Source organism: Rhinoraja longicauda, chromosome 16 (genome assembly GCF_053455715.1).
Source record: "Rhinoraja longicauda isolate Sanriku21f chromosome 16, sRhiLon1.1, whole genome shotgun sequence".
Lineage (NCBI taxonomy): Eukaryota > Metazoa > Chordata > Chondrichthyes > Rajiformes > Arhynchobatidae > Rhinoraja > Rhinoraja longicauda.
Window position 1 is genome coordinate 37,563,029 of NC_135968.1, and position 25,608 is coordinate 37,588,636.

A 25,608-nucleotide genomic window follows, 5' to 3' on the forward strand; every position below is an offset into this window, starting at 1 on the left:
GATCACATGGATTCCAGGGCAAGCATCCTAGTACTGCCAAGCGAACATCTGATCCTTCAGTTTAGACCAAAATAAAATGGCAGATTGCACACTTGTCACAATTATATTTTCTTTTTGAATGTTTGTTTATAGAGTAAAAAACACACGATTCTCAGAAACATAGCATTACAAAATTCTTAGGAATTTCTCAAGGCAATTTCTTGGTCCACATTGTGCCCACTTATTCAGACAAAACATATCATTCCAGCAATGGGGATTTACCACATCATGTCCGTTCGGCTGTCAAAATCAATTGCTTTTTTTTGGCTATCAGCAGTGAAACCTGAAGCACCTGTTACACCTGCTGCATTAAGCCAGCAACCTAACACATTGTCAAATTGTTTACTACGATGCGGCTTCCTCGCTGAACCTTCACAACCTAGGACCAAAACTCTTTCAGACAGTTTATAAAATGCATCTTCCATTGAATCCTATAATTCATGAGAGGAACAGATCGGGTGGATGCACAGAGTCTCATGCCCAGAGTTGGGGAATCGAGGACCAGAGGACAAGGGGAAAAGATTTAATAGGTATCTGAGGGGTAACTTTTTCACACAAAGGGTGGTGGGTGTATGGAACAAGCTGCCAGAGAAGGTAGTTGAGGCTGGGACTATCCCAACGCTTAAGAAACAGTAAGACAGGTACATGAATAGGACAAGTTTGGAGGGATATGGACCAAACGCAGGCAGGTGGGACCAGTGTAGCTGGGACATGTTGACCGGTGTGGGCAAGTTGGGGCGAAGGGCCTGTTTCCACACTGTATCACTCTATGACTCTATGACTTGACAGGAGTCACAATTTCTCTCCCGTGCACAACTCTCTCCCATCCTTGTAGCCCACACAGTTTATAGCCCTTCAGCAACTTAGCCGAGTAGTGGCTGATATGCCAGCAAGACATCCACTTGCCAACCACCAGCAATGATAGTTCACTTTGTAAGACCTCTGGCCACATCAAAACAAAAGCTGTTGCTGTTTGGAAATTATATTGTCCAAAGCAATTTATGATTTTTTAGTAAAGAAAATGATAAGTCAAAATGCATCTTTATTCCTTTCGTCACTGGCATGGCTGGTAGCTACATTGACAAGGAAGCAAAGGTATTGCCAAATTCCTTTAGTACATATCTGACAAATATGCCTTTGTAGTTAGTGTGCTTCACTTAATTCATACTGTGACCTTCCAACTTTATCAGGAGGATGAAGAGGAGTCAATAGCAGTTGAGAGTGAAATGTCTGCTACAAATTATGCGAAGGACACTGTGGATCAACTCACCTTAGCAGAGGAAAAACTTCAAATACTTCACTGTATTTCAGATTGATTTTAAGGTCTGTGGTCCTCAAAGGGCAAACATGGAGTTCAATTAACAAGCTCATTAGAACAGTACAGGGGACTATAAAAGAATCATAAAGGCTCCTGGAAGTGAGGGAGTGGAAGATTGATCAGTTCAAGGTCATTTTAATGACTGCATTCAATTTAAACAAGATATCACCTCTAGTAAAGCCTTATCCGTAAGGTGCTTGAAGTAAAATGGTTTCACTGTGAATTTATCTTCTTATGTACATCTGAAGTCCAAGATTAGTGACGTTGAAATTTGTTTGTGCAGCACATATTTTCAAGTATAGTAGAGAAAATTACATGGCAGGATCAAATGCCCCCACTTATTACCTGGAATCTGGTAAAGAATGCTTTTAAAGGTTTAAATAAAATCGGGGTATTTTTTTAATTTGTTCCGTCCTAACCCCTGACTCACAATAGAATAAACTCGCTCACTCAACAAACCATGTAACAAAGATACAGCAGAAACCTTCGAACAGTGCTTTATTATAGAACTCATTCACTACTGATAGTATCATTGTTATTCTTTTCATTAGAGGTTGCTGGCCATCTCTGATCATTTTTATGCATGTATTCTGATTCCTTCAAATCAATTTAATTCTATTTTTTTTTGCTGGATACTTTTGGCTGCTTTTAAAATAGTTCCTCTGTAGTGGTCAGGAACCCGGCAGATCTGCCTTTTAAGACGGGAGGATGGAGTGAGGGAGGGACTCAACAGGGGTGATCAGGAGCAGCCGGGAGAAGAGAGGTGTAGGAAGGAACTGCAGATGCTGGTTTACACTGAAGATAAATACAAAATGCTGGAGTAATTCAGCGGGCCAGGCAGCTTCCCTGAAGAGAAGGAATGAGTGACATTTAGGGTCGAGACTCTTCAAAGAAAGGTACTGTGCAGAAGGCCACACCTGTAATGGGTGTTTATGGGGGAACATCTACAGTCTTATGGAGGAACAAGTTAGCGGTCCCCTTTATTTCTTTAAAGGAATTATCACCAAGCTATGTTGCCTGTCATAGCCATAACTTGAGCTTCAAATCAGAACATGAACCACACAGATTGTATATTTGGGTGGGTCATAGTTACCCAAAATTGTTATGCAAGACGTTTTTGCCACGTGACTCGGTGAATATCATTGCCCTGCTCCCTGGTCACTGTGGTGTTGGAGCGGCCCGTGAACTCTCCATGCCAGCGGCCTCTCTTTGCTGATGGACAGAATGAAACAGGATATAATGGAACAGTAAGCTGTCTGCCATTACTCACGTTTACTTTGCTTGCCTTGTGCCAAGAGAACAATGCAAAAGAATCTCCTATTATAGCTTGTCAGGACCTCTCATTGTCTTGAGCACTTCAGTGAATCAAATACTTCTGAAGTGCTTAATGTCGGAAACATAGTAGCCAATTTGTCCACAACAACCTCCCGTAAACAGCAAAGGCATAATGATTTTTTAAATATTGATTGAGGGAGAAGTATTAGCTGGGATGCTGTGGACATCTCCCCTGCTCCCTTTGTAATGGTACCAAGGGACCTTTCCCATCCACTTGAGAAAGCACACTTGACAGAGACTTGAATGCCTCATTTGAAAAGCAACACTCCCGACAGTTCTTCAGTCTGAAGAAGAGTCCTGACCTGAAATGTCGTCTGTCCACTCCCTCCCCCTGAGTTGCTTCAGCATGTTTTGCTCAAGATCCCAGCATCTGCAGCTTCTTGTGACTCCAAACAGACTTTATATTCTGCACCAAAATACCACTTGCTTGACCGTGCACCTTCAGAAAGATTGGTTACCTTGAAAGGAGCACCTTTCAACGTCAGTATCCTGGCCTGAAAAATAAAGGAACAGGAATGGAGATGAGATAGAGTGAACGATCAAGCAGCTGTAGGTTATCATGCTGAACTTATCAGGAGTTAAGGTATGAAGGCACTATCTATAATGTCATGTCCCGTCCAGTGGTACGATTCAGCTTGCCCAAGGCTGTCCTTGCCCCGTGATGACCAGCACACACTTTTATACTGAGGGGGTGACTTGTTCTTGGAATTCTGTTTGAATTTGCGCATATCCACCGCCTGTGACAATGGATTGTAATAATTAATCTTTGTGGGGGTCATAAAGAACATGCAAGTCTTGTTCATTTGAAGTGCTGGGGAGAGAGGGTGTGAACAGTAATAGGTGTGGGAGGTGCTGGGTACGTGGGTGGAGAGGTGGTGTGAGTGTAAGAAAATAACTGCAGATACTGGTACAAATCGAAGGTATCTGAAGAAGGGTCTCGACCCGAAACGTCACCCATTCCTTCTCTCCTGAGATGCTGCCTGACCTGCTGTGTTACTCCATCATTTTGTCAATAAATACCTTCGGTGGTGTGAGTGTGTTGCATCTTGCTCCAAGAGAGTGTTTATGGGAGAGGGAGGGTTTGGGAACAATGGCGATACAGTGTGAGGAGATGGAATGAGGTCAAGGGCAAGTTTTGTGGTTTGGTAACTGAAGAAATATAGCTGGGGAGCTATCCAAACATACACCTCCCACCCCCCACCCCCCATTCTTCCCTCTCTCCTCCCTGTGCCCCAGCTGGATGTGCACCCATTTCTCCCTTTCCCTTTCCACCTCCCACCTCCATTCCTTCCTCTAGCTTCACATTTCATGCCACTTCTCTCCTTATCTCACAACCTTTTTGTCTTCTCATCTGTGGCCTTTGTCCAACCATCTACCAATCAAATCCACACTCACCGATATCTACCTATCACTTAGACACAGAGTGCTGGAGTAGCTCAGCGGGTCGGGCAGCATCTCTGGAGAAAAAGGCAAGGTCCCAACCCGAAACGTCACCCATCCTTTCTCTCCAGAGATGCTGCCTGACCCACAGAGTTACTCCAGCACTTTGTGTCTATCTTTGGTATAAACCAGCACCTGCAATTCTTTTCCACACATTTTGTCTACCTATCACTTGCCAGGCTTTGTTCCACCCCCACCTCTCTTCCAGCTTTTTCTCTCCCCCACTTCACTACGATCAGCCTGAAGAAGGATCTTGGCCCAAAACGTCACTTATCCTTGTTCTCCAGAGATGCTGCCTGACCCGCAGAGTTACTCCAGCACTTTGTGTATTTTTTGGCAACCAGTATCTGCAGTTCTTTGTGCCTATATTTCCCTGCGTAACTCCAGTATTCGTGAATCACTGTAAATAATTACCAGTATCAAGCATATGTGACCCTGATGGTCACACCAGTAGACACTCATAGTGCACTCATAGCGTTTTCAGGTTCTGTTGAAATGCTGGGGCAAAGTTTGCATTAAACTGAGAGTATCATGATTCGCACTTGCTATAGCAACTTATGGTGGTTGCCTTACAGATGAAATTTGATCTTCTGCATAGTTATGAGTCTGGTAATGATTTTGCGACTTCCAGATTAGCTGCAGGAGCCCCTTACAAAGTTCATCCAACTGTGACAGAATTTCAAATGGGATGTTGCTTCAGATAAATAATGGCAATGGCTGTTTGCGCAAAGCCAAGAAAGCGCCATCAGAAATAAATATTTTGCGTTCTCTCTCCACTTGTTCAGATGTTTGCTTTACTGAAAAACGTAAGGCTGCACAAAAATGTCTTATGGTTTGCTCACCAGGGGTTAGATTCACAGGACAGCCACATGCTGGGACTGTGGATTAGAAGTGAAGTGAAGCATCCATTTAGATTACTTGAGACAATGAAGCTTCATTATAAAACGCCCCAGTAAACAAACACAGAGTACAGATTGGATTGTACTATCCTTTAGAGGTCTGAAAGGGCTGGTTTCAAGGAGCGCACACCTAGACATGTGCAAGGGCTGGATGTTAGGCCAATGTCTGAACAGATGAAGTGGAGGTCAAGCACTGTCCAGATGAAGACAAAAAAAAATGCATGCTCAAGTTGACTGAGGCAAGTGAACACTAGACCTTTAAGCAAGGAAATGCTGACATTCCACGACACAGAAATGTAACCTTAAATGCAGCGTTTAATGACCATTCATAATTGACTATGAAGTTATGTTGAATTCCCTTCCTGAACATCTGTGGTCTTTCTGATGATGGTCCTCTCACTGTTCTGTTAGGAAGAGGGTTCTCAAAATTTGACCTAACAGTATAAAGGAACAGCAATATCTTTCCAAGTCAGGAAAGTGCGCGACATGGAGAAACCTTGAAGTCCGTGCTTGCTAGCCTTACCCTGCTAGAATGCAAAGGTCTGCGGTTTGAAAGATGCCCTCCAAATTTCACACATTGTATTTTTCGATTGCCTTATTTTAAGCCAAATAGACGTGTTTTAGGGTCCCACATTCAACTTAAAAATGACGCATTGTTGACATATCCTGGTTTAGATGTATATGAATGGATAATACAAAAAATTATGTTTTTGAAATTGTGTCCACTAGTGCAAAGTGGATATATTTATGTCGCAACCCAGTCTGTTGACAGAGGAAAGTAGATATGCGAGTGCGTACAATTATGCTGTTCTTTTGTCTCTTGGCCGTAGTGCAACGGTCACTGTCTGAAGCCTAAAAGAAGTAATGAGCTTGACACCACTGTCGAACACTACACCATTCAGTCTACTGACAGGATTTACTAAATGCAGTTCAAAGGCAATCAATACGTGGCACTGAGAGTTTTACTTTACTTTTTTTTTTAAACAAGAGCTTTATTGGGGAGTTAGTTTATTCACAGATTGCCACAAGCATTAATGACCGCCAGCATCTTGTTTTGCCAGTCACCTAGATGGCTGTTGATAAAGATTTAGCATCATGTTCTAAGTGTCAGGGCTGTCAGTAGTGCTGAACCATTTGACCAGAAGAAAAAACGCACAGGGAGCTATTGATTACAGCTTCTCAGTGTCACTTGTTCACTAGGATTTAGGTATTGATGAGGCCTGGAGTGAAAACAAGTCCTTTCCCTGGTGGGCTCTAGCCAGAAGTACAAAATGCAAAGTTAGAGAGAATATTCAGCTGTTACCTGCATCTAAGGGATTCCAGTATTGATTGAAAGGCTCCTTCATGTTATTTTTGTTCAAGACAAATCTATGCTTTTGGAAATCCACAACACATAAAAGAGTGTGTGTATCTGACCAGATTTATTGGATGGGAGTATTGGAGGGGGGAAAAAACATTTACAATGTTATGCTACAGGTAGTTAAAAATCTATTTCAGCCAAAAATTCAGAATTAAGTTTCACCTGTCGTCTGAGTGTTATTTTTTAACTATGAAATTGGTAGCACAGGCACTTGTTGCATTTTGAAGTATAATTGGTTCGAACAGACTGGAGGCAGCGGCTTTGGCTTAGATTTTGCAAAGTTTGTCCACGAAGCAGGCCATTGAATGGTAAACTAAAAGGAATTGTACAGAATACAATGTGGGTCTGCTCAAAGGAGGAGCACATTTGCTAATCCCATTTCCTAGCTCTTCTTCCATAGTCAAACACTTCCCCCCCCCCCCCCCCCCCCCCATCAGTTGCTGCTCTGTTTCCTTTTTGAAAAGCCTGTTTGCATCTGCTTCCTCCGCCTTTGCAGTGAATTTCAGATTATAACCCGCACAGGCCACATGGAAAATATTCTCCTTGTTTCAGCTTGTCATGTACCTTATGTCTCTGACCTGTCATCCGACCCTTCAATCTATTTTAATTTCTCCACTTCCTTCCATCCTACGTGTGAAGTGATTGTACGTGTGAAATTATACCCAAACAAACAAGGAAGGGAAGGGGGCAGTAATACAAAGTAAAAGAATGGAGTAGGGAAGATTGGGGAAATAATTGTCACAGATTCAACCATTAAAGTAATGAATATACAACATTCAACAAAAAACATATAATACACACTTTATAAACCGCACAAAGTGTAAATTGCAACCCAGAGTAATAACTTTTTCACACAAAATGCACTTTCCTGTCTTTTCAAAAATATTTTTCACACTATTTCGATTTGCCGATCTGAGAGAGATAAAGGGCTCCTGGTCGAGCTTCATAAGCAACTACCCGATTGTAGTTGGGAACCGTGCAGGTTGATGGCACCTTCTGCAGGTTGTCATCTCCGTCAATTGAGGGGAAATGATTTTGTCTTTACTTGATGCCACTCTCTCGTAGTCCTCCAGGGAACGTGAGCTCACCATGTCATGAAATCAATGACACAGTCCTGCCTGCCAACCAACCACCTCGCTGTGCTACCAGGCTATTTCTACCAGCTTTGTTTTTGTTTTAAAAATTACTGAAGTCTTGGCGCGAGTGCAGCAATAAATAATTTAATATTGAATAAATCTGTTATAGAGAGAGGTTATCAATCAAACTGAACTTACTTCACAGATAGAAGCAATCAATGATTCCAGCTTCTGGACCTGCAGAAGGATGTTAATGTTTATACATTTGTTACCCCATTTAAAATGAACAAGTTAAAGATGGTTTTTAGCTGCGCTGAAAGCAGTTTTATGCAATTGTATTAAATGTTATGCTAACAGAGAAGACTAAGAGCTAAAATAAACTGCATAATTTGAATTGGTAAATTAATATTTAATCACCAAGATATAACTTATTTTGTACCTGATCATGGCATGACCACTGTGGAGTTATGACAATCATACGTTTTGATATTTTAATATTGTTCTGAGATTATCTGTTGGTAATACTAGAGGAATTGTTATGAGAGAATCAAAAGTATAAATGAAATGATAAAGTGAATTATACCATGATATCTGACAAACTAATAGGATGTAAATGGTATGATTAAATTGTATCTCGAGATTGTGTAAAAAAGCTCATTTCCCAGCACCTTTTCTGTACATTCTTGTGGGCAAAAAAACAATTCATTGAAAAGGGAAGGAAAGTTCAAGGATTACAGTTCCTCGTACAATCTGTCATTACTTTGAATAGAAACCATTTTTAACACCAATGACAGCAAATGATATCAGTTTGTCTAGTCCAAGCTTTCTGCCTGATGCTTTTGCACACTCTCCTTCAAGTTCCCATCATATATTTTTAATTGAACTGTTTAATACAATATTTTACAATCACGGTAAAATTTGAGCTAATGAATTTACAGAATCACATTGTAACCCAAATTCCGGCTTGTACTCGCTGGAATTTAGAAGATTGAGGGGGGGATCTTATAGAAACTTACAAAATTCTTAAGGGGTTGGACAGGCTAGATGCAGGAAGATTGTTCCCGATGTTGGGGAAGTCCAGAACAAAGGGTCACAGTTTAAGGATAAGGGGGAAGTCTTTTAGGACCGAGATGAGAAAGTTTTTTTTCACACAGAGTGGTGAATCTGTGGAATTCTCTGCCACAGAAGGTAGTTGAGGCTCGTTCATTGGCTATATTTAAGAGGGAGTTAGATGTGGCCCTTGTGGCTAAAGGGATCAGGTGGTATGGAGTGAAGGCAGATACGGGATACTGAGTTGGATGATCAGCCATGATCATATTGAATGGCGGTGCAGGCTCGAAGGGCCGAATGGCCTACTCCTGCACCTATTTTCTATGTTTCTATGTTTCCCCCAAAAAGGGAATGCTGCAAACAAAATGTCGCAGTGGCACTGAAAAGGAAAGTAGGATTTCTTCTATGTGTAGATTGGTCGAGGAATTGATCACTTCCCCTTAATTTATATTTGTTTACTTACTGAAACCATGAACAGGGAAAATATTGAGTTGCGTTGCACCTTAGTGAATATGAAGTTAATTCTTGCTGTCCTTAATTTGAAAGCTGGAGTAACCATGGTTTACTTATTGATTTATTGTAATACAAGCACGGTGTGAAAAACTTCAAACGGGACAATTTTCATTGCATTGGCTTAATGACAGTATTGTCGATGTTACCATCACTCCTGCTAACATGTTCGCAATTAATCTGTGCTCTAAACGGTGTAAGTTTAATTCTACCAGTTCCTAATAGTTCTACACTTTATTGCCAACAGAACTTACCGAGGAATTGAATCTAATTGTATCACACTTTTGTATTACAATGTTGATGGAAAGTGAAATGGAAAATTGGGGACTTAACGTAAACTATTATGCAATCTGTGACTTCTCAATCCTCTGTGTACCTGATGTGCTGTTGTACGGATCGACTAAGTATGTGGAATCGTGTTCAATAAACGACAGCATTTTTATGCACACTACCTCTGGGACTTTTGTCCACTCACGAAAGGCAAAGAGATTGAGAGCAGTAGGACCTGGCCCATAGAATCTAGGATATTGAGTCAAATGTTCAAACGTTATTTTCCTACCTGCAAAACTGTGATGGAGATACTTCAGTTATCCTAAGTATAAGTATTCATGGAAATCAAGATCAGATTTAACTGTGGCCCGTCACTCTCCTTTCACCCCAATTTATAAGCCTACTAATCCTTTATTCTTTGTACTGAGTTTGGACAATAAAAAATAAAGGCATCAGTTTACCTTCTTACCTGCTCAGACATTTCACATGCTCGACGTTTCCAGTATTGGCAAACATTCCTATTATCACAACCTTCCAATGAAGTAAAAGTCACTTCAAGGTCATCTTACACACAAAACAAACTGGAATGCATGCTCTTAAAAATTATAATGAAGAGAATGTATGGGATAAAGAGTTGCTACATTATGCTTTCACCTCTGGGACCTGGGTATAAATCTGTCTTCAGGCTACAAGAATCCTCTGTCCCTTAATTCGATTGTCATTGAGTCATTCCCAACCTGCTTCCTAATGATGTGAGTCCATGGCATTAAACTGCTCATAATTTAACACTTGTTATCAGTAAAATGGCAGTCTCACTTGAACAGGCCAGAGGAATGGTTAACACCTGAAATAGGAAGTTCACATTCATGCAACGACGAATATTTGTTTGTGTTGGAGATACAGTATATTTTGCTGGAAAACCAAGAATGCCTTAATGTGCAATAAAAACTCAATATGCTGTAGACACTCTGCAGGGTGAGAAAAAATGTGCGAGGAGAATAGCAAATGTTATCCCACTTTTTAAGAAAGGAGGGAGAGAGAAAACGGGTAATTATAGACCAGTTAGTCTGACATCAGTGGTGGGGAAGATGCTGGAGTCAATTATAAAAGACAAAATTGCTGAGCATTTGGATAGCGGTAACAGGATCATTCCGAGTCAGCATGGATTTACGAAGGGGAAATCATGCTTGACAAATCTACTGGAATTTTTTGAGGATGTAACTAGGAAAATTGACAGGGGAGAGTCAGTGGATGTGGTGTACCTCGACTTTCAGAAAGCCTTCGACAAGGTCCCACATAGGAGATTAGTGGGCAAAATTAGGGCACATGGTATTGGGGGTAGGGTACTGACATGGATAGAAAATTGGTTGACAGACAGAAAGCAAAGAGTGGGGATAAATGGGGCCCTTTCGGAATGGCAGGCAGTGACCAGTGGGGTACCGCAAGGTTCGGTGCTGGGACCCCAGCTATTTACGATATACATTAATGACTTAGACGAAGGGATTAAAAGTACCATTAGCAAATTTGCAGATGATACTAAGCTGGGGGGTAGTGTGAATTGTGAGGAAGATGCAATAAGGCTGCAGGGTGACTTGGACAGGTTGTGTGAGTGGGCGGATACATGGCAGATGCAGTTTAATGTAGATAAGTGTGAGGTTATTCACTTTGGAAGTAAGAATAGAAAGGCAGATTATTATCTGAATGGTGTCAAGTTAGGAGGAGGGGGAGTTCAACGAGATCTGGGTGTCCTAGTGCGTCAGTCAATGAAAGGAAGCATGCAGGTACAGCAGGCAGTGAAGAAAGCCAATGGAATGTTGGCCTTCGTAACAAGAGGAGTTGAGTATAGGAGCAAAGAGGTCCTTCTACAGTTGTACCGGGCCCTGGTGAGACCGCACCTGGAGTACTGTGTGCAGTTTTGGTCTCCAAATTTGAGGAAGGATATTCTTGCTATGGAGGGCGTGCAGCGTAGGTTCACTAGGTTAATTCCCGGAATGGCGGGACTGTCGTATGTTGAAAGGCTGGAGCGATTGGGCTTGTATACACTGGAATTTAGAAGGATGAGGGGGGATCTTATTGAAACATATAAGATAATTAGGGGATTGGACACATTAGAGGCAGGAAACATGTTCCCAATGTTGGGGGAGTCCAGAACAAGGGGCCACAGTTTAAGAATAAGGGGTAGGCCATTTAGAACGGAGATGAGGAAGAACTTTTTCAGTCAGAGAGTGGTGAAGGTGTGGAATTCTCTGCCTCAGAAGGCAGTGGAGGCCAGTTCGTTGGATGCTTTCAAGAGAGAGCTGGATAGAGCTCTTAAGGATAGCGGAGTGAGAGGGTATGGGGAGAAGGCAGGAACGGGGTACTGATTGAGAGTGATCAGCCATGATCGCATTGAATGGCGGTGCTGGCTCGAAGGGCTGAATGGCCTACTCCTGCACCTATTGTCTATTGTCTATTGAGAAAGAAAGCATTGAACTCTTCTGATGTCCTTTTATCAGACTTGCATTGTCTGTCTGTTTGCATCCACACCAATGGTCTGTGCTGTTGACTGTGAGTGCTTCAAGCGAGGAAATAGTATCAACATCTCTGTCCAGTGACACTGAGAAAAAATGTCAGCAGAAAAATGTGTTAAGTCAAAGCAACATCAAAAGTGGAAACTTTGTAAAATAGGTTTCATTTAGTTTAGAGATATAACACGGAAACGGGCCCTTCAGCCCACTGAGTCCGCACCGACCAGCGATCCCCGCACATTAACATTACGCTACACACACTTGGGACAATCTTTTACATTTATACCAAGCCAATTAACCTACAAACCTGTACGTCTTTGGAGTGTGGGAGGAAACCGAAGATCTCGGAGAAAATCCACGCAGGTCACGGGAAGAACGTACAAACTCCGTACAGACAGCACCCGTAGTCAGGATCAAACCCGGGTAGTCAGGATCAAACCCGTGTCTCTGGCGTCGCAAGCGCTGTTAGGCATCAACTCTACCGCTGCACCACCATTTTATACCGCATCTCTGTGCAAAAATGCTTGAATGTTTTTTTAATGATTGTTATCATATCATATCATATATATACAGCCGGAAACAGGCCTTTTCGGCCCTCCAAGTCCGTGCCGCCCAGCGATCCCCGTACATTAACACTATCCTACACCCACTAGGGACAATTTTTTACATTTTACCCAGCCAATTAACCTACATACCTGTACGTCTTTGGAGTGTGGGAGGAAACCGAAGATCTCAGAGAAAACCCACGCAGGTCACGGGGAGGACGTACAAACTCCTTACAGTGCAGCACCCGTAGCCAGGATCGAACCTGAGTCTCCGGCGCTGCATTCGCTGTAAAGCAGCAACTCTACCGCTGCGCTACCGTGCCGCCCTTGAAAGATGTTGAAAGATACAGCAAGGAAACAGGCCCTACGGTCCATCAAATCCACGCCGACCTTCAATCAGCCGTTCACGTTAGTTTATTGTCATCCCACATGGGTCAATTTACCGAGGCTGATTTCAAGTTGTCATTGGTGAAGCCAAATTCAACACCACTGTCATTCATTTTCATAGTAACCATAAATTTCTAATGAAAGTATCTTTGCAACTTCTCAATTCTGAAAGTGCTTTCCATGCAGATCAGATTTTTGTGGTGGTTTCTTTCAATATCCTGCCAGCCAGAGTTCGAGGGCAATATTTTTTTATTTTCGAAGATCACCACTTAGTATCTCATATGTGTAATAGAGACTCATAGAGTGTGTGTTCTTTAAGGTTGACCTGTAATATGGGTTTAAGTGAGCAAACTTGATGAAGGCTTCAAGAACAAATTAAACCATCTTGCACTAACTGGGAACAACTTAAAATATAAGAGTCTGTGTACATCAAAATGTGCCAATATCAGATATCTGTTACATTTCCAATGTCCGCCTAATAATAAACATAATGTATCAGCCACTTTCTGGTTTATATGTTTAAAAGATAGCTTTGTAAGCATGCTTACATCTTCAGAAGTTTGTTGAACTTTTATTTAACAGTTCATGAATATATGTTTCATACAAAAATAACAAATAGACACAAAAGTAGGTAATTCAGCTTCTCTTACCTGCGCCGTTGTTCAGTAAAATCATACCTGATCTTTAACCTCGACACTGCATTCCTGCCCTACTCCAATTTCTGAACTTTCTCAATATCCAAAAATGTATCATTTTACCGTCTTAAATATTCTCAGCAACTATGCTTCCACAGTCTCTAGATGGCCGCACGATGCCCAGGCGGCAGACCTTAGTTCTAACTTAGACTCGAGTTCGATCCTGACTACGATTGCTGTCTGTACGCAGTTTGTACGTTCTCCCCGACTTGTGTAGGTTTTCTCCGGGATCTCCTGTTTCTTCTCACACTCCAAAAACGTCCAGGTTTGTAGATTCATTAGCTTGGTATAATTGTAAATTGTCCCTAGTGTGTGTAGGATATCGTAAGTGTGCGGAGATCGCTGGTCGGTGCGGACTCGGTGGGCCGAAGGGCCTGTTTCTGTGCTGTATCTGTAAACTAAAGTAAACTACACTTAAAGTCTCCTTGAGGGAAGAATTCCAAAGATTTCCTACCATCTGTATGAAGAGATCTCTTCACATTTTCAGGGTTCAATTGTCACCTACTTATTATACGGCTATGATCCCCAGCTTTAGACATCCCAACCAGTGGAAATATCGTCCCCGTATCTGTCCCGTCTCGTCCCTAAGGATGTTGTATATTTCAATTGGATCACCATTCATTCCTCTGAATGCCAGGGACAAGTGTCCCAAGCTGTTCAATCCTCACAGGCCATACATCCACCTCAGAGAATAAGCTGGTGAACCTAAGCATCTCTGGATAGAAGGAATCGGTGACTTTTCGGGTCGAGACCCTTCTTCAGAGCCAAAACGTTGCCCATTCTTTCTATCCAGAGATGCTGCCTCCCAAACTGATAACAACCCATATATTCTCTGTTTCATTTTCAACCTGATTGACAATCCTCATCGGTATATTCCCCCAATCCCATGTGCATCAGCCTTTTTTCAGTAAACTCTTGTGTAGGACCTTAGTAAAAGTTTTCTAAATGTCCAAATACACCATGTTCACAGGTTTATCCCTTATCTATACTTCTGGTTACATCTTCAAAAAAAATCTAACATTTCTCAAACATGACTTTCTTCTCTTTAAATCCATGTTGACTCCAGAGAATCCTTTTTGTTTTAGTATTCTGTTACCAGTTCCTAATGAATCGCTTCCAGCATTTTCCTGTAATTGTAATTGTAACTTTTTTTTGCACAATCCGCAGGCATTGCCACTTTCATTTCACTGCACATCATGTATGTGCATGTGACAAATAAACTTGACTTGACTTGGACTTGACTCATGACTGAGTTTGGGCTAACTGGCCCACACATCCCTGTTTTCCCTTGTTCCTTTTTTAAAAAAGATGGAGAAACATTTATGTTTCTACACATGAAATCAATTAAAGTCACCAAGGTTTGTATTTAATTTCATTGGTGTATTCTTATAATAGAAATGCAAGTCATAATACTTTGATATTGGATTTATTGCATTGAAGGCAAGCATTCTGTTGGGAGGTTCTACAATAATTGTAGTGGTTGTGTTCAAATATCTCTGTGAGATGGGCAAAGTTTAAAGTAGATGTGAGGGGCAAGCCTTTGTACACTGAGGCCTGGATTGCAGTGCCAAGGGTGGTGGTGGAGGCAGATACGACAATAGCGTTTATAGAAACATAGAAACATAGGTACAGGAGGAGGCCATTCGGCCCCTCGAGCCAGCACCGCCATTCATTGTGATCATGGTTGATCGTCCACAATCAGTAACCTGTGCCTGCCATCTCCCCATATCCCTTGATTCCACTAGTCCCTAGAGCTCTATCTAACTCTCTTTTAAATTCATCCAGTGAATTGGCCTCCACTGCCCTCTGTGGTAGAGAATTCCACAAATTCACAACTCTCTGGGTGAAAAAGTTTCTTCTCACCTCAGTTTTAAATGGCCTCCCCTTTATTCTTAGACTGTGGCCCCTGGTTCTGGACTCCCCCAACATTGGGAACATTTTTCCTGCATCTAGCTTGTCCAGTCCTTTTATAATTTTATACGTCTCTATAAGATCCCCTCTCATCCTATCTAAACCCCAGTGAATCCTACACAGTCCTTCCAATCTTTCCTCATAAGACAGTCTCGCCATCCCAGGGATTAACCTCGTGAACCTACGCTGAACTGCCTCAATAGCAAGGATGTCCTTCCTCAAATTAGGAGATCAAAACTGCACACAATACTCCAGATGTGGTCTCACCAGGGCCCTATGTTTATGATGCTCGTAAACAGGCACATGGATAGGCAGGGAAAGGATGGATATGGATCATGTGCAGGCGGATGAGATAAGTTTATTTTTGCATCATGTTGGCGCATACATTGTGGGCTGAAGGGTCTGATCCTGTGCTGTACTGTTCTATATTGTATTTTTTTTAATGGACAAATCTTTAGTCTTTGACCACAAGCCGACAGTTACTTCATTAAGAATGGAATATTGCAATTATAACAGAGATATTCAGCCCACCAGCCTGTTCTCTCCTCAAAGCCATTAATCCACCTGTCATGGACCAACCAGATATATTTTCTCTCTCGAGACAAATTCTGCTCAGCTTTTTGAAAGAAAAAGTAACCACAACTACCTTACCTTGGGCATGATGTAGCTAATTGTTGACTTCAAACTATTTGGAAAGTTAGCACACTGAATTTTGTCCAGTGCCCATATTTCATCAGGATTATACATTTATGCCATCAGAAATCACATAGTATGTACTTACAAATGCAATCATTGCTTATGGTTCAATACACGACTAGTATGTGATTAGTACGGGTGTCATTGATTAGTACGGGTGTCATTGATTAGTACGGGTGTCATTGATTAGTACGGGTGTTATTGATTAGTGCAGGTGTCATTAATTGGTGGGCGTCATTGATTGATATGGGTGTCATTGATTAGTACGGGTGTCATTGATTAGAACGGGTGAAATTGATTAGTACGGGTGAAATTGATTAGTACAGGTGTCATTGATTGGTACGGGTGTCATTAATTGGTACGGGCGTCATTGATTGATATGGGTGTTATTGGGATTAGTAAGGGTGTCATTGATTAGTACGGGTGTCATTGATTAGTACGAATGTCATTGATTGGTACGGGTGTCATTGATTGGTACGGGTGTCATTGATTGGTACGGGTGTCATTGATTAGTACGGGTGTTATTGATTAGTACGGGTGTTATTGATTAGTGCAGGTGTCATTAATTGGTACGGGCGTCATTGATTGATATGGGTGTTATTGATTAGTAAGGGTGTCATTGATTAGTACGGGTGTCATTGATTAGTACGGTGTCATTGATTAGTACGGGTGTCATTGATTAGTACGGGTGTCATTGATTAGTACGGGTGTCATTGATTAGAACGGGTGAAATTGATTAGTACGGGTGAAATTGATTAGTACAGGTGTCATTGATTGGTACGGGTGTCATTGATTGGTACAGGTGTCATTGATTGGTACGGGTGTCATTGATTGGTACGGATGTCATTGATAAGTATAGGTGTCATTGATTAGTACGGGTGTTATAGATTAGTACGGGTGTCAAGGGTTATGAGGCGAAGGCAGGAGATTGGGGTTAGGAGGGAGAAATAAATCAGCCATGATTGAATGGTGGTGGACTTGATGGGCCGAATGGCCTCATTCTGCTTATGAACGACTAATCTGAAACCTTTACACAAATACAAAATCAGCTCAGAATCTGAGACCAAATTATCAGAAATGTATAGAATTAATTCTCCATCCCTGTTACTCCAATACCAGGTGGATTCATGTCCCAGTACGACTACTTTACGTCTGTCAGCTCTACAGATAGGAAGTAATACACACACACATATTGTATAAGAGTCAGGAAATATTGATGCAGCTTTATAGGGCTTTGGCTAGGCTGCATTTGGAGTATTGTGTTTAGTCCTGGTCACCCCATGACAAGAAGGATGTGGAGGCTTTGGAAAGGGTGCAAAGGAGGTTTACCATAATGATGCCTGAATTAGGGAGTATTGGCTGCAGGGAGAGGTTGGACAGACTTGGATTCTTTTTCTCTGAAATGCCGGCTGAGGGGGAGTCCTGACAGAGAGGTATAGTTAGGGTAGACAGTCAGAATCTTTTCCCACGATTGAAAAATCAAATGCTAGAGGCCATAGCTTTAAGGTCTTCTTCATTCGTGTCCATCATTCATATTTCAAATGTTACATCACTGAAAAGGGCGCAAGCTTCCGGCGACAATCAGTGGGAGTCATCACTTGTACAATAGATGATGGTGGTAGCAGAATTAGCTCAGGACACTTCCAGTTTCCAGCCCCGCGATGTGGACGCTTCTGCTATGCTTTAAGGTGAGAGGGGTCAATATTAAAGGTGATGTGCACGGCAAGTTTTTTACCCAGAAGGTGGCAAGTGCCTGGAATGCACTGCCAGGAGTGGTGGTTGAACTTTAGTTGCACATTAAAAGACTTTTGGATTGGCATGTGGATATGCGAGGAATGGAGGATATGGGTTATGTGCAGGTAGATAAGTAATGGTCTTGTCATTATGTTCAGCCCAAACATTGTGGGCTGAAGGGCCTGTTCTAGTTCTGTACCGTTCGATATACATATGAACATGTGTTGTTTCATCTTTCTATGCTGTAGATTGCTTATATTCTGTGTCGTCATGGTAAACAATAGCACAAATAACTGAACAGGGGAAGAATAACTGGAGATAGTTCTGTTATTCCGCTGTTTAAAACCAGCCCTTTTCAAGTGAATTGGTTTCTAAAAGAAGATTTGTATTTCACTGCAAAGGTCTTGGAGTTTGCCAAATTTTCCAAAATTGTTCTTTGGGCAAAATTCAAATATCTGCATGTTTAGTGTAATTTTAGGGTGATATATATTACACCTGTCCTGCAGAAATGAGTAACATCAAATTAAAGCACTTTCATTTAGGCTGAGGAAGGTTCCTGACCCGAAACGTCACCTGTCCATATTCTCCAGAGATTCTGCCTGACCCACGGAGTTACTCCAGCACTTTGTGGTCTTTTTGTGTAAACCAGCATCTGCTGTTACTTGTATCATTCTGTGATTTATCCTGCTCTCCTCCAGTCTCTAACTTTATATAGAAAGGTACCTACACCTCTATAGGGCGTGTAATATGGAACTACACTGAATTGGTGATGGTGGAGGAGGGTGACTTAAGGGAAAGACGAAGCTTTGCAGGGTGTTAATGTTTAAAGTCTGTAGTGGTTATAAAATGAACCGCACTGGAAGAGTTAAGTTGTGCCATATATTTGTAGCCTAATTCTCTGCCTATCTCTCTGTGTTTAGCATTTTGTTACAGCTATTTAATTACTACTTTATACTTATTAACTGCCTATCTCTCTGTTTTAGCATTTTTGCTAACAGCTATTTAATTACTAACTTAACAGTTATTTTGATTCTGAGGGTGATTTAAATGTATCACAAGTGTGACTTAAAATGATGTTGTAACCCATGTATTTGGTTTGTGTTGACCATATTGTGCAGCGGACTGCCAGAAAACAGGTTTTTCAAGTATTTCCTGCAGTCTCTTTGGCAGAAACCATTGAAATCTATGAAAAATATTCTGCAGATTAGTAAATAAACCATGTTCTGTAGATTAGTAAATAAGGCATATAAAACAATTTCCATTCAGACCAGAACTCCATTAGCATCAAAGAAATAAATATTTTAGAAACAAAGTATTGATGTATTCAGTCAAGTGCTGAACAAATGTAGCATAATTAAGTAAGATGAAATGTGTAAGAAGGAACTGCGGATGCTGGTTTAACCGAAGACACACACAAAATGCTGGAGTAACCCAGCGGGACAGGCAGCATCTCTGGCGAGAAGGAATGGGTGATGTTTCGGGTCGAGACCCTTCTTCATAGTTCCGGGTCTGCCACGACGTAGAACTTTTCTTCTGTTGCCTCTGCCTCCGTGCCCTTTTCTATGGGAAGGAGTCCTCACCACCCAGTGATGAATCATTCTCCCGTCTCCAGTGGTCCCCCTCCTCTTGGACTCCACCGCAAGGCCATCCACCCTCTTTAGACCTTTTTATTTATAGTTAAATAAGTTTGCATGCAGAATTGTGCATAGTGAAAAAACCCAGGCATTAAAGTTACATATTGTACTAAGATTTTGTAAATGACAACCTTGTCATTTTTTAATAACCTTGTTCTTGTAATTTGAGTTAAAAGCACTGCTGTCATCTCAATTCAAAAAGATTTGACAATCACGTTGTATATCATCTTGTTCTGACTAAACCTCATTTCAAGATTCAATTTAAGGGAGCGTTGATGCGTTTTGCAAACTTTACAACAAATGAAAAATGTATTTTGTGTTTGCAACACGGAAGGAGGCCATTTGGCCCGTTGGGGTCCATGCCAGCTTCCGGGGGGCTAATCCAATTCAGCCCTTAATTTACTTACTTGTACCCCTTCACTCTTTCACACGTGCCATCAACTCCCCTTTGATTAATTTTGTCACTCGCATGCACTAAAATGTAATTTGCAGTAGCTAATTAACCTACCAGCACGTCATTGGGATGTGGGAAGGAAACCATCGCACCCAGAGGAAACCCACATGGTCAGAAAGAGAATGCAAGCACTCGGAACAGGCAGCACACGAGGTCAGGGTCAAGTGTGGCTCCCTGGAGGTTGGAGGCTGTGTAACTAACTAACGGACAGTATGTTAGTTACACTGCGGCTGTTCTGTGCCAACCTGTGCCACCTTATAACTGCGGCTGTACTATGCCAACTAGTGCCACCTTATAACTATGGCTGTCCTGTGCCAACCTGTGCCACCTTATAACTAGGGCTGTCCTGTGCCACCCTCTTGGGTTATTTTTAACATAGCGAAAGTTTAACATAATTCACTGCAAAGCCAAAATCTCAGATGAGTTGCTTTGTCGACCAAAAATGGAACATTCACAGGATTATAGTACAGATTGTGACAAATGCTAGTTATCTTGTTTACAGTGTTGATATTCTTACCCTAATGATCAATATCATTCTTTGGGGTATCACCCAGCTTTGTCGGGAACTACCAGTACAAGGAGATGAGGAAAAACTTTTTCAGTCAGAGTGTTGTAAATCTGTGGAATTCTCTGCCTCAGAAGGCGGTGGACGCCAATTCTCGGATGCTTTCAAGAGGGAGCTAGATAGAGCTCTGAAAGATAGTGGAGTCAAGGGATATGGGGAGAAGGCAGGAACGGGGTACTGATTGTGAATGATTAGCCATGATCACATTGAATGGCAGTGCTGGCTCGAAGGGCCGAATGGCCTACTCCTGCACCTATTGTCTATTGTCTATAATATACATCACAAGTAATAATAAATCTAACATGCAGAAAAAGGGAATAAATTTGCCACTTTAATTCCTGTCTTTCCTAAGCTGCTCATTTGCTGGCCTCTGAGTGCATGGTTACGTCTAATTAATACTAAAGCTTTGTGACTCTTGCCTCTGAATCCTTTATCCCTAACATGGAAATCAATTTAGATTGTGCAAAATTCTGTGAGATGTTTACTATTGATCTGGGGCGACGTTTTTAATAAATAAAATTTAACATTTGTGCAATTATTTTTTTTGCCTTAATCTCAGGTGCCGATTATCGTGCCCTGTCACAGGGTGATCTGCAGCAATGGACAGATTGGTAATTATATGGGAGGAAGAGGAAATCACCTCAAACAATGGCTACTGACACATGAGAAGCTTCTGAAAGAGAGCCGAGAAACATCTCGGGGACTTTGTCCAATGCTGCCACACAGCTAGAAACGTATGCCAACAGAATGTGCAGAATAAAGCAAGCCTTTAACACTTCCACTATCATTTTGGGAGTTTCTAAACAGTGATTTTGAAACAGATAAAAGAAACTTGAGAGTCTCATGCGTGGTGGCACCACTACTATATTAAAAAGGGCTGGATACATCCTGAGGCACCCTGGCCTTTCTTGTTTTTTTACATTTTACAGAAGAATGAACACGGAGGACTGCGTGCATGTTGTGTATGTATTTTGTTTCCATCTACAAGCTTTTTTTTTGTTCTATTTTTAATGCCCATTAAAGCAAGGATAAGGGAGTGGGAGGAGCATGGCAAATGTTAGGTGCAGCCGCCCCTCTGAGGAAGCATCTGGCTCACAGAGGGGACAGACGACAGTCTGATGCTCGCGTGTTAGTGGGAGCTAAATGAAATCCCAAGGCTTCAGCACACACCTCTTTATTCCTGCACCGTATTGTATTTGACCAGCATGGAAAGCTGAACCTCGGCCAGATGAGTGTCAATGAGTGCCCTGTCCTCTTTGATGTTTGAGCTACTGAAATAATCTTTCTCGTAAACACTTTTCAATGTTTTTTGTGACCATTTCTTTTTTGCGCAAAGGAAGCATTTTGTACATGCTGTCTTTCAGAAGAATGTTTGTCACGGTTATGCCATTGTTATTGTTTTCAGTTTGAAATATATTTTCCAAATCTCAAAAAAGGCATCATTTTATAAATTGCGTGTTTGTTTTCAGCAGAATCACAATGCTATTTGTTCTTATCGTTGCAGAAGTGGTTAAATATGTAAAACTTTCTCTTGAGTAGCCAATTTTGTTTGAAACACGCACAACCTGCACAGCGCATTAGGTATGGGAACAAGTTTCTTGCAGTTTAAGGACAAGGGATTTTACATGTTTTAATTAGCAAGAAGACAAATTACTTCAATTGTATTAATGGAGTATTGTCAATGCTGTTGATTTGGGGGTCAAAGGCTTAATCACGGACCTACACTTTACCTCAATTGATAATGTCTTTGTCACCCACATGCTTTCATTCATAGAACTGGGTAAATAATTTGTATGTTTTAGTTTACAGTTGTCTTATGCATTCTTTCCCCTTGGAAATTATTTTATTGGCTAGATGATTAGATTGTGGAGAGGGAGCTCTCGCTGGTACTTTCTTTTCCCACTCAAGACATTGTTTGAGCAACCACAGTTATCCTGCCTGGGGGAAGATGAATTTTCCTGCCCTTTCATGCTCCCATTTGCTCTCATTGTTAGTCAATGTGAGCACATGCAAGGATTTAATATAATTAGTTTATTCTATATTCATAAAAAAGGAAGATTTTTTAAAAAAAGCTTCTTTCAAGACATATTTTATTTTAATAATCCGCGTGGCGTTGTGTGACTATAAATTATGTTCGATGTGATTAATCATAGAATAATCAATTAAAGGTCGCAAACTGCCACAATTTTTCACAAACAGGTACCTCTTTCGTAAGAACATTAAAGTCGCAGTGAGAATAAAGGAGAGGGGGGGGGGTGGGTGTCGGATAAATTACGTATTACATTGGGGCTGCCACACAATTGATACAATAGGATTTCCGGCTATTACACAGATCAAAAATGATAGCCTTTAAATCATATCAGAACAAGATAACTATGCTTTGATACCCACAAATGTGTTCTCACATGGGGTTAGAAAATAGCTCTTGGCATGATCCCTAACTTTTTCACGTTAGGTGTAAGGTAGTACATTTATCGGATATTCATTTTGGCATGTCTCTGGTAATACTATTATGGATTTACTTCCCGGGATGTTGGCTTTAAGACTGAACAAAATGACAGTGAATCGCCAGCAAAGTTAATAATTACAAAGTATATCAATTTTCTTTCCAACAAACACCAACATTATGAACACCTGTGTCACACAGATTATTGAAATATTAAATTTATATCAATCAAAATATTTTGCACACTTTTTTTATGGATGTTGAAGGGACTTCTGTAATTGAGGTTTGGCTGGCATGGTCTATATTATTCCAGTTTGATTACTTTTTTTTAGTTACCCACCACTCTTTATGCAAATCATTGCGAATCCCGATATTTTCTATGTTCTTATTTGTCATGTGACTTCCTCGATATTGATCATTTAATTTTTATTGGGACATATTTTCCTTCCATAATAAATGCAAGATAATTCATTAGAACAGATTCTATAAATAAAAGATGGATCTGACTTTAGAAAATGTGATTAGCCTTTCACCATTGACTGCATGTTCTCCCAGCTCGTCTGAATTGTAGCTCTCTAATGTTATTAAAGATAAGCCTCTCTCACTAGTTTTTGAACCAATAGAGGGCAGTAGAGTTTAGTGGAATTGCATTACAAAGCAGCGTACACTCACAACAGCTTCACCCCTCAATCATTTCTGTTTTTAACCCACAAAGAGAAGGCAGAGTAGCTCTAAAGAAACTTGCACATTGATTTGTGCAGCACATTTTTAATCAAGGTGCCTCACATGTAAATTTCTTTGTACGCATTCACTTGTGTCTTTTAACATGTGCAGCTACACCAAGCAGAGTGCAACTTGCTGCCGTCTGACAGCCAGATGAAGAATGGCCCCATCTTTACTCACTGATTTCTGATATTGCTAATGATGCCGATGCTACCGACTGGAGCACTAATGAAGGGTGCTGTGACACTAGAACTCTAGGGGTTCTATGTCAGAAGAGAGGTGAATGCATACTGCCACTTGGGTGCACTTCAAGCATGCCCCCTTCAACCATTATTGCTGATTTCATCTTGTGATTTTGTTTTAATGCGGTGGCATGATGATCTTTCATGATGGAATACTTAACTCTTGTTTCGAATCGACGAAGGGGTGGAGGAGCTAATGGTTCTGTTGTTAGCCCAATTGTTGAAAGAAAGAAATGTCCTTCAGCCTTGGAATTGGGTTCCAGTGACCTATCAGATTTCCTCCCCTTCAGTCTTCCAGTGCTTTGAACTGCTGACATTGAGACACTGTGCAGTCAGGCACAGCAGCTGTTTCTGCATCATCTAATACCAACACATGCTGTTTTAGACCATTTTCAGAAGAAAAGATAATGACGGATTCCGAAATAATATTTGTTTTGGTGTAGTCATCTTTATAATAAAATGCATGCACTTGGCCACGGAAAAACTGGATTTTGAGATAGGGTTAAGTTTGTTGACGGGGCTATATGTCGAGGTTTAAAAAGATTCTGAGTGATATTTTTTTTGCATTTAGAGCTGCTCCATGGACCCAACTCAGACTCGACTGTGCACTTCGTCAGTGTGAAAACTAACAGACATAACAGTTGACATCTTAATGCTGTGCATTACTAACTTTTTGATAAATTTGACCCTACTCAAGCTTGCCATCGAGCGGAAGTGAGCGAAGGAAGCACATTTGCAGGCTCTTGGATTTGGATTTGCAACTTGCGTCTCCACCCTGCCTACCCCTCCGTGTCTACCTGAGCGGAGAGTAACAATAGGGGTGGGTGGGGACATCTAGCTTTGAGCACCTGAGATCTGTGATGGATTTGGTCAAACCCCAAAGTACTGAAGACGACAAGTGGGAAATGTTTAAGAAAATATATTCTTTCACAAAAATAGTCTGCTCACTTGCCAATATTATTTACATTAAACTAGTTGCATTTTGGTTGATTCCAAAATGCTCTTTTATATGACTTATGCACTCCTATTCTCACAGAGCAAATGTAATATATCTCCATAAATTTTGATAGCATTTGTATTGAATAAATGATATCTGGTCACATTCTAAGATAAATAATACATTTCCCGTGATAGATACAGCATTACTTTAGAAGTAAAGTAGGACAGACACATTTATGAATTCATTTATAGCTTTGGCGTTTATAGACAGACTTTTCTCGCCCACTAAGTCAGAGATGGAAAAGTAGCTTAGTGATAACAGATTATCACATCCACATTCGCGATTATTTCAAAGCAAATAAAAATCATTCAATGTGTTCAAGTAGTGGTGCGGCTGAATCATGAGTAAAACGCCCCACTTTTTGTATAATTTTTGAAAATAAAGAATGAGAAACACATTGAAGATGTGATGTATTTTGTGATTATTTTAACTATCAACACTGTAGGGGAAAAAAAGCATACATACCTTTCTAAATTGTTATTTAACGCTGATGCATATTTTCATTTCCTTCAGAGTCTGCTAAATGTTTGTCCAGAACAGTTCCTGGTCTGTATGAAACTATAGAGATGGCAGTAAAATACTTAGGTTAAGGCCAAATAGTGGAGAAATTGCAGGTACTGATGTGTCTTTAAGTGACTGAGGGCAGTAGTCCAAAGTCTTTTGGACCAAGTGGCACCAGCTGCAGACACATGAAGCATGTCTGGGCTCCATCACATTCAGGTCTGCACCAGACAAGAATCTGTACATGAGGGTGGGATAAAGGATAAGAAAT

General features: G+C 41.1%; 1 protein-coding gene across 1 annotated transcript in view; it reads left to right on the forward strand.

Annotated features, from left to right (window-relative positions):
- The window catches only part of LOC144600964 (methylated-DNA--protein-cysteine methyltransferase-like), a 299,188-nt gene extending 276,792 nt beyond the window's left edge, over positions 1–22,396 (forward strand). Inside the window, exon 6 of the mRNA XM_078412869.1 lies at positions 20,985–22,396. Within this exon, the coding sequence (XP_078268995.1) occupies positions 20,985–21,155 (171 nt within the window). The 3' untranslated portion in view covers positions 21,156–22,396. The remainder of the gene's footprint in view (positions 1–20,984) is intronic.
- The last annotated feature ends 3,212 nt before the right edge of the window (positions 22,397–25,608 follow it).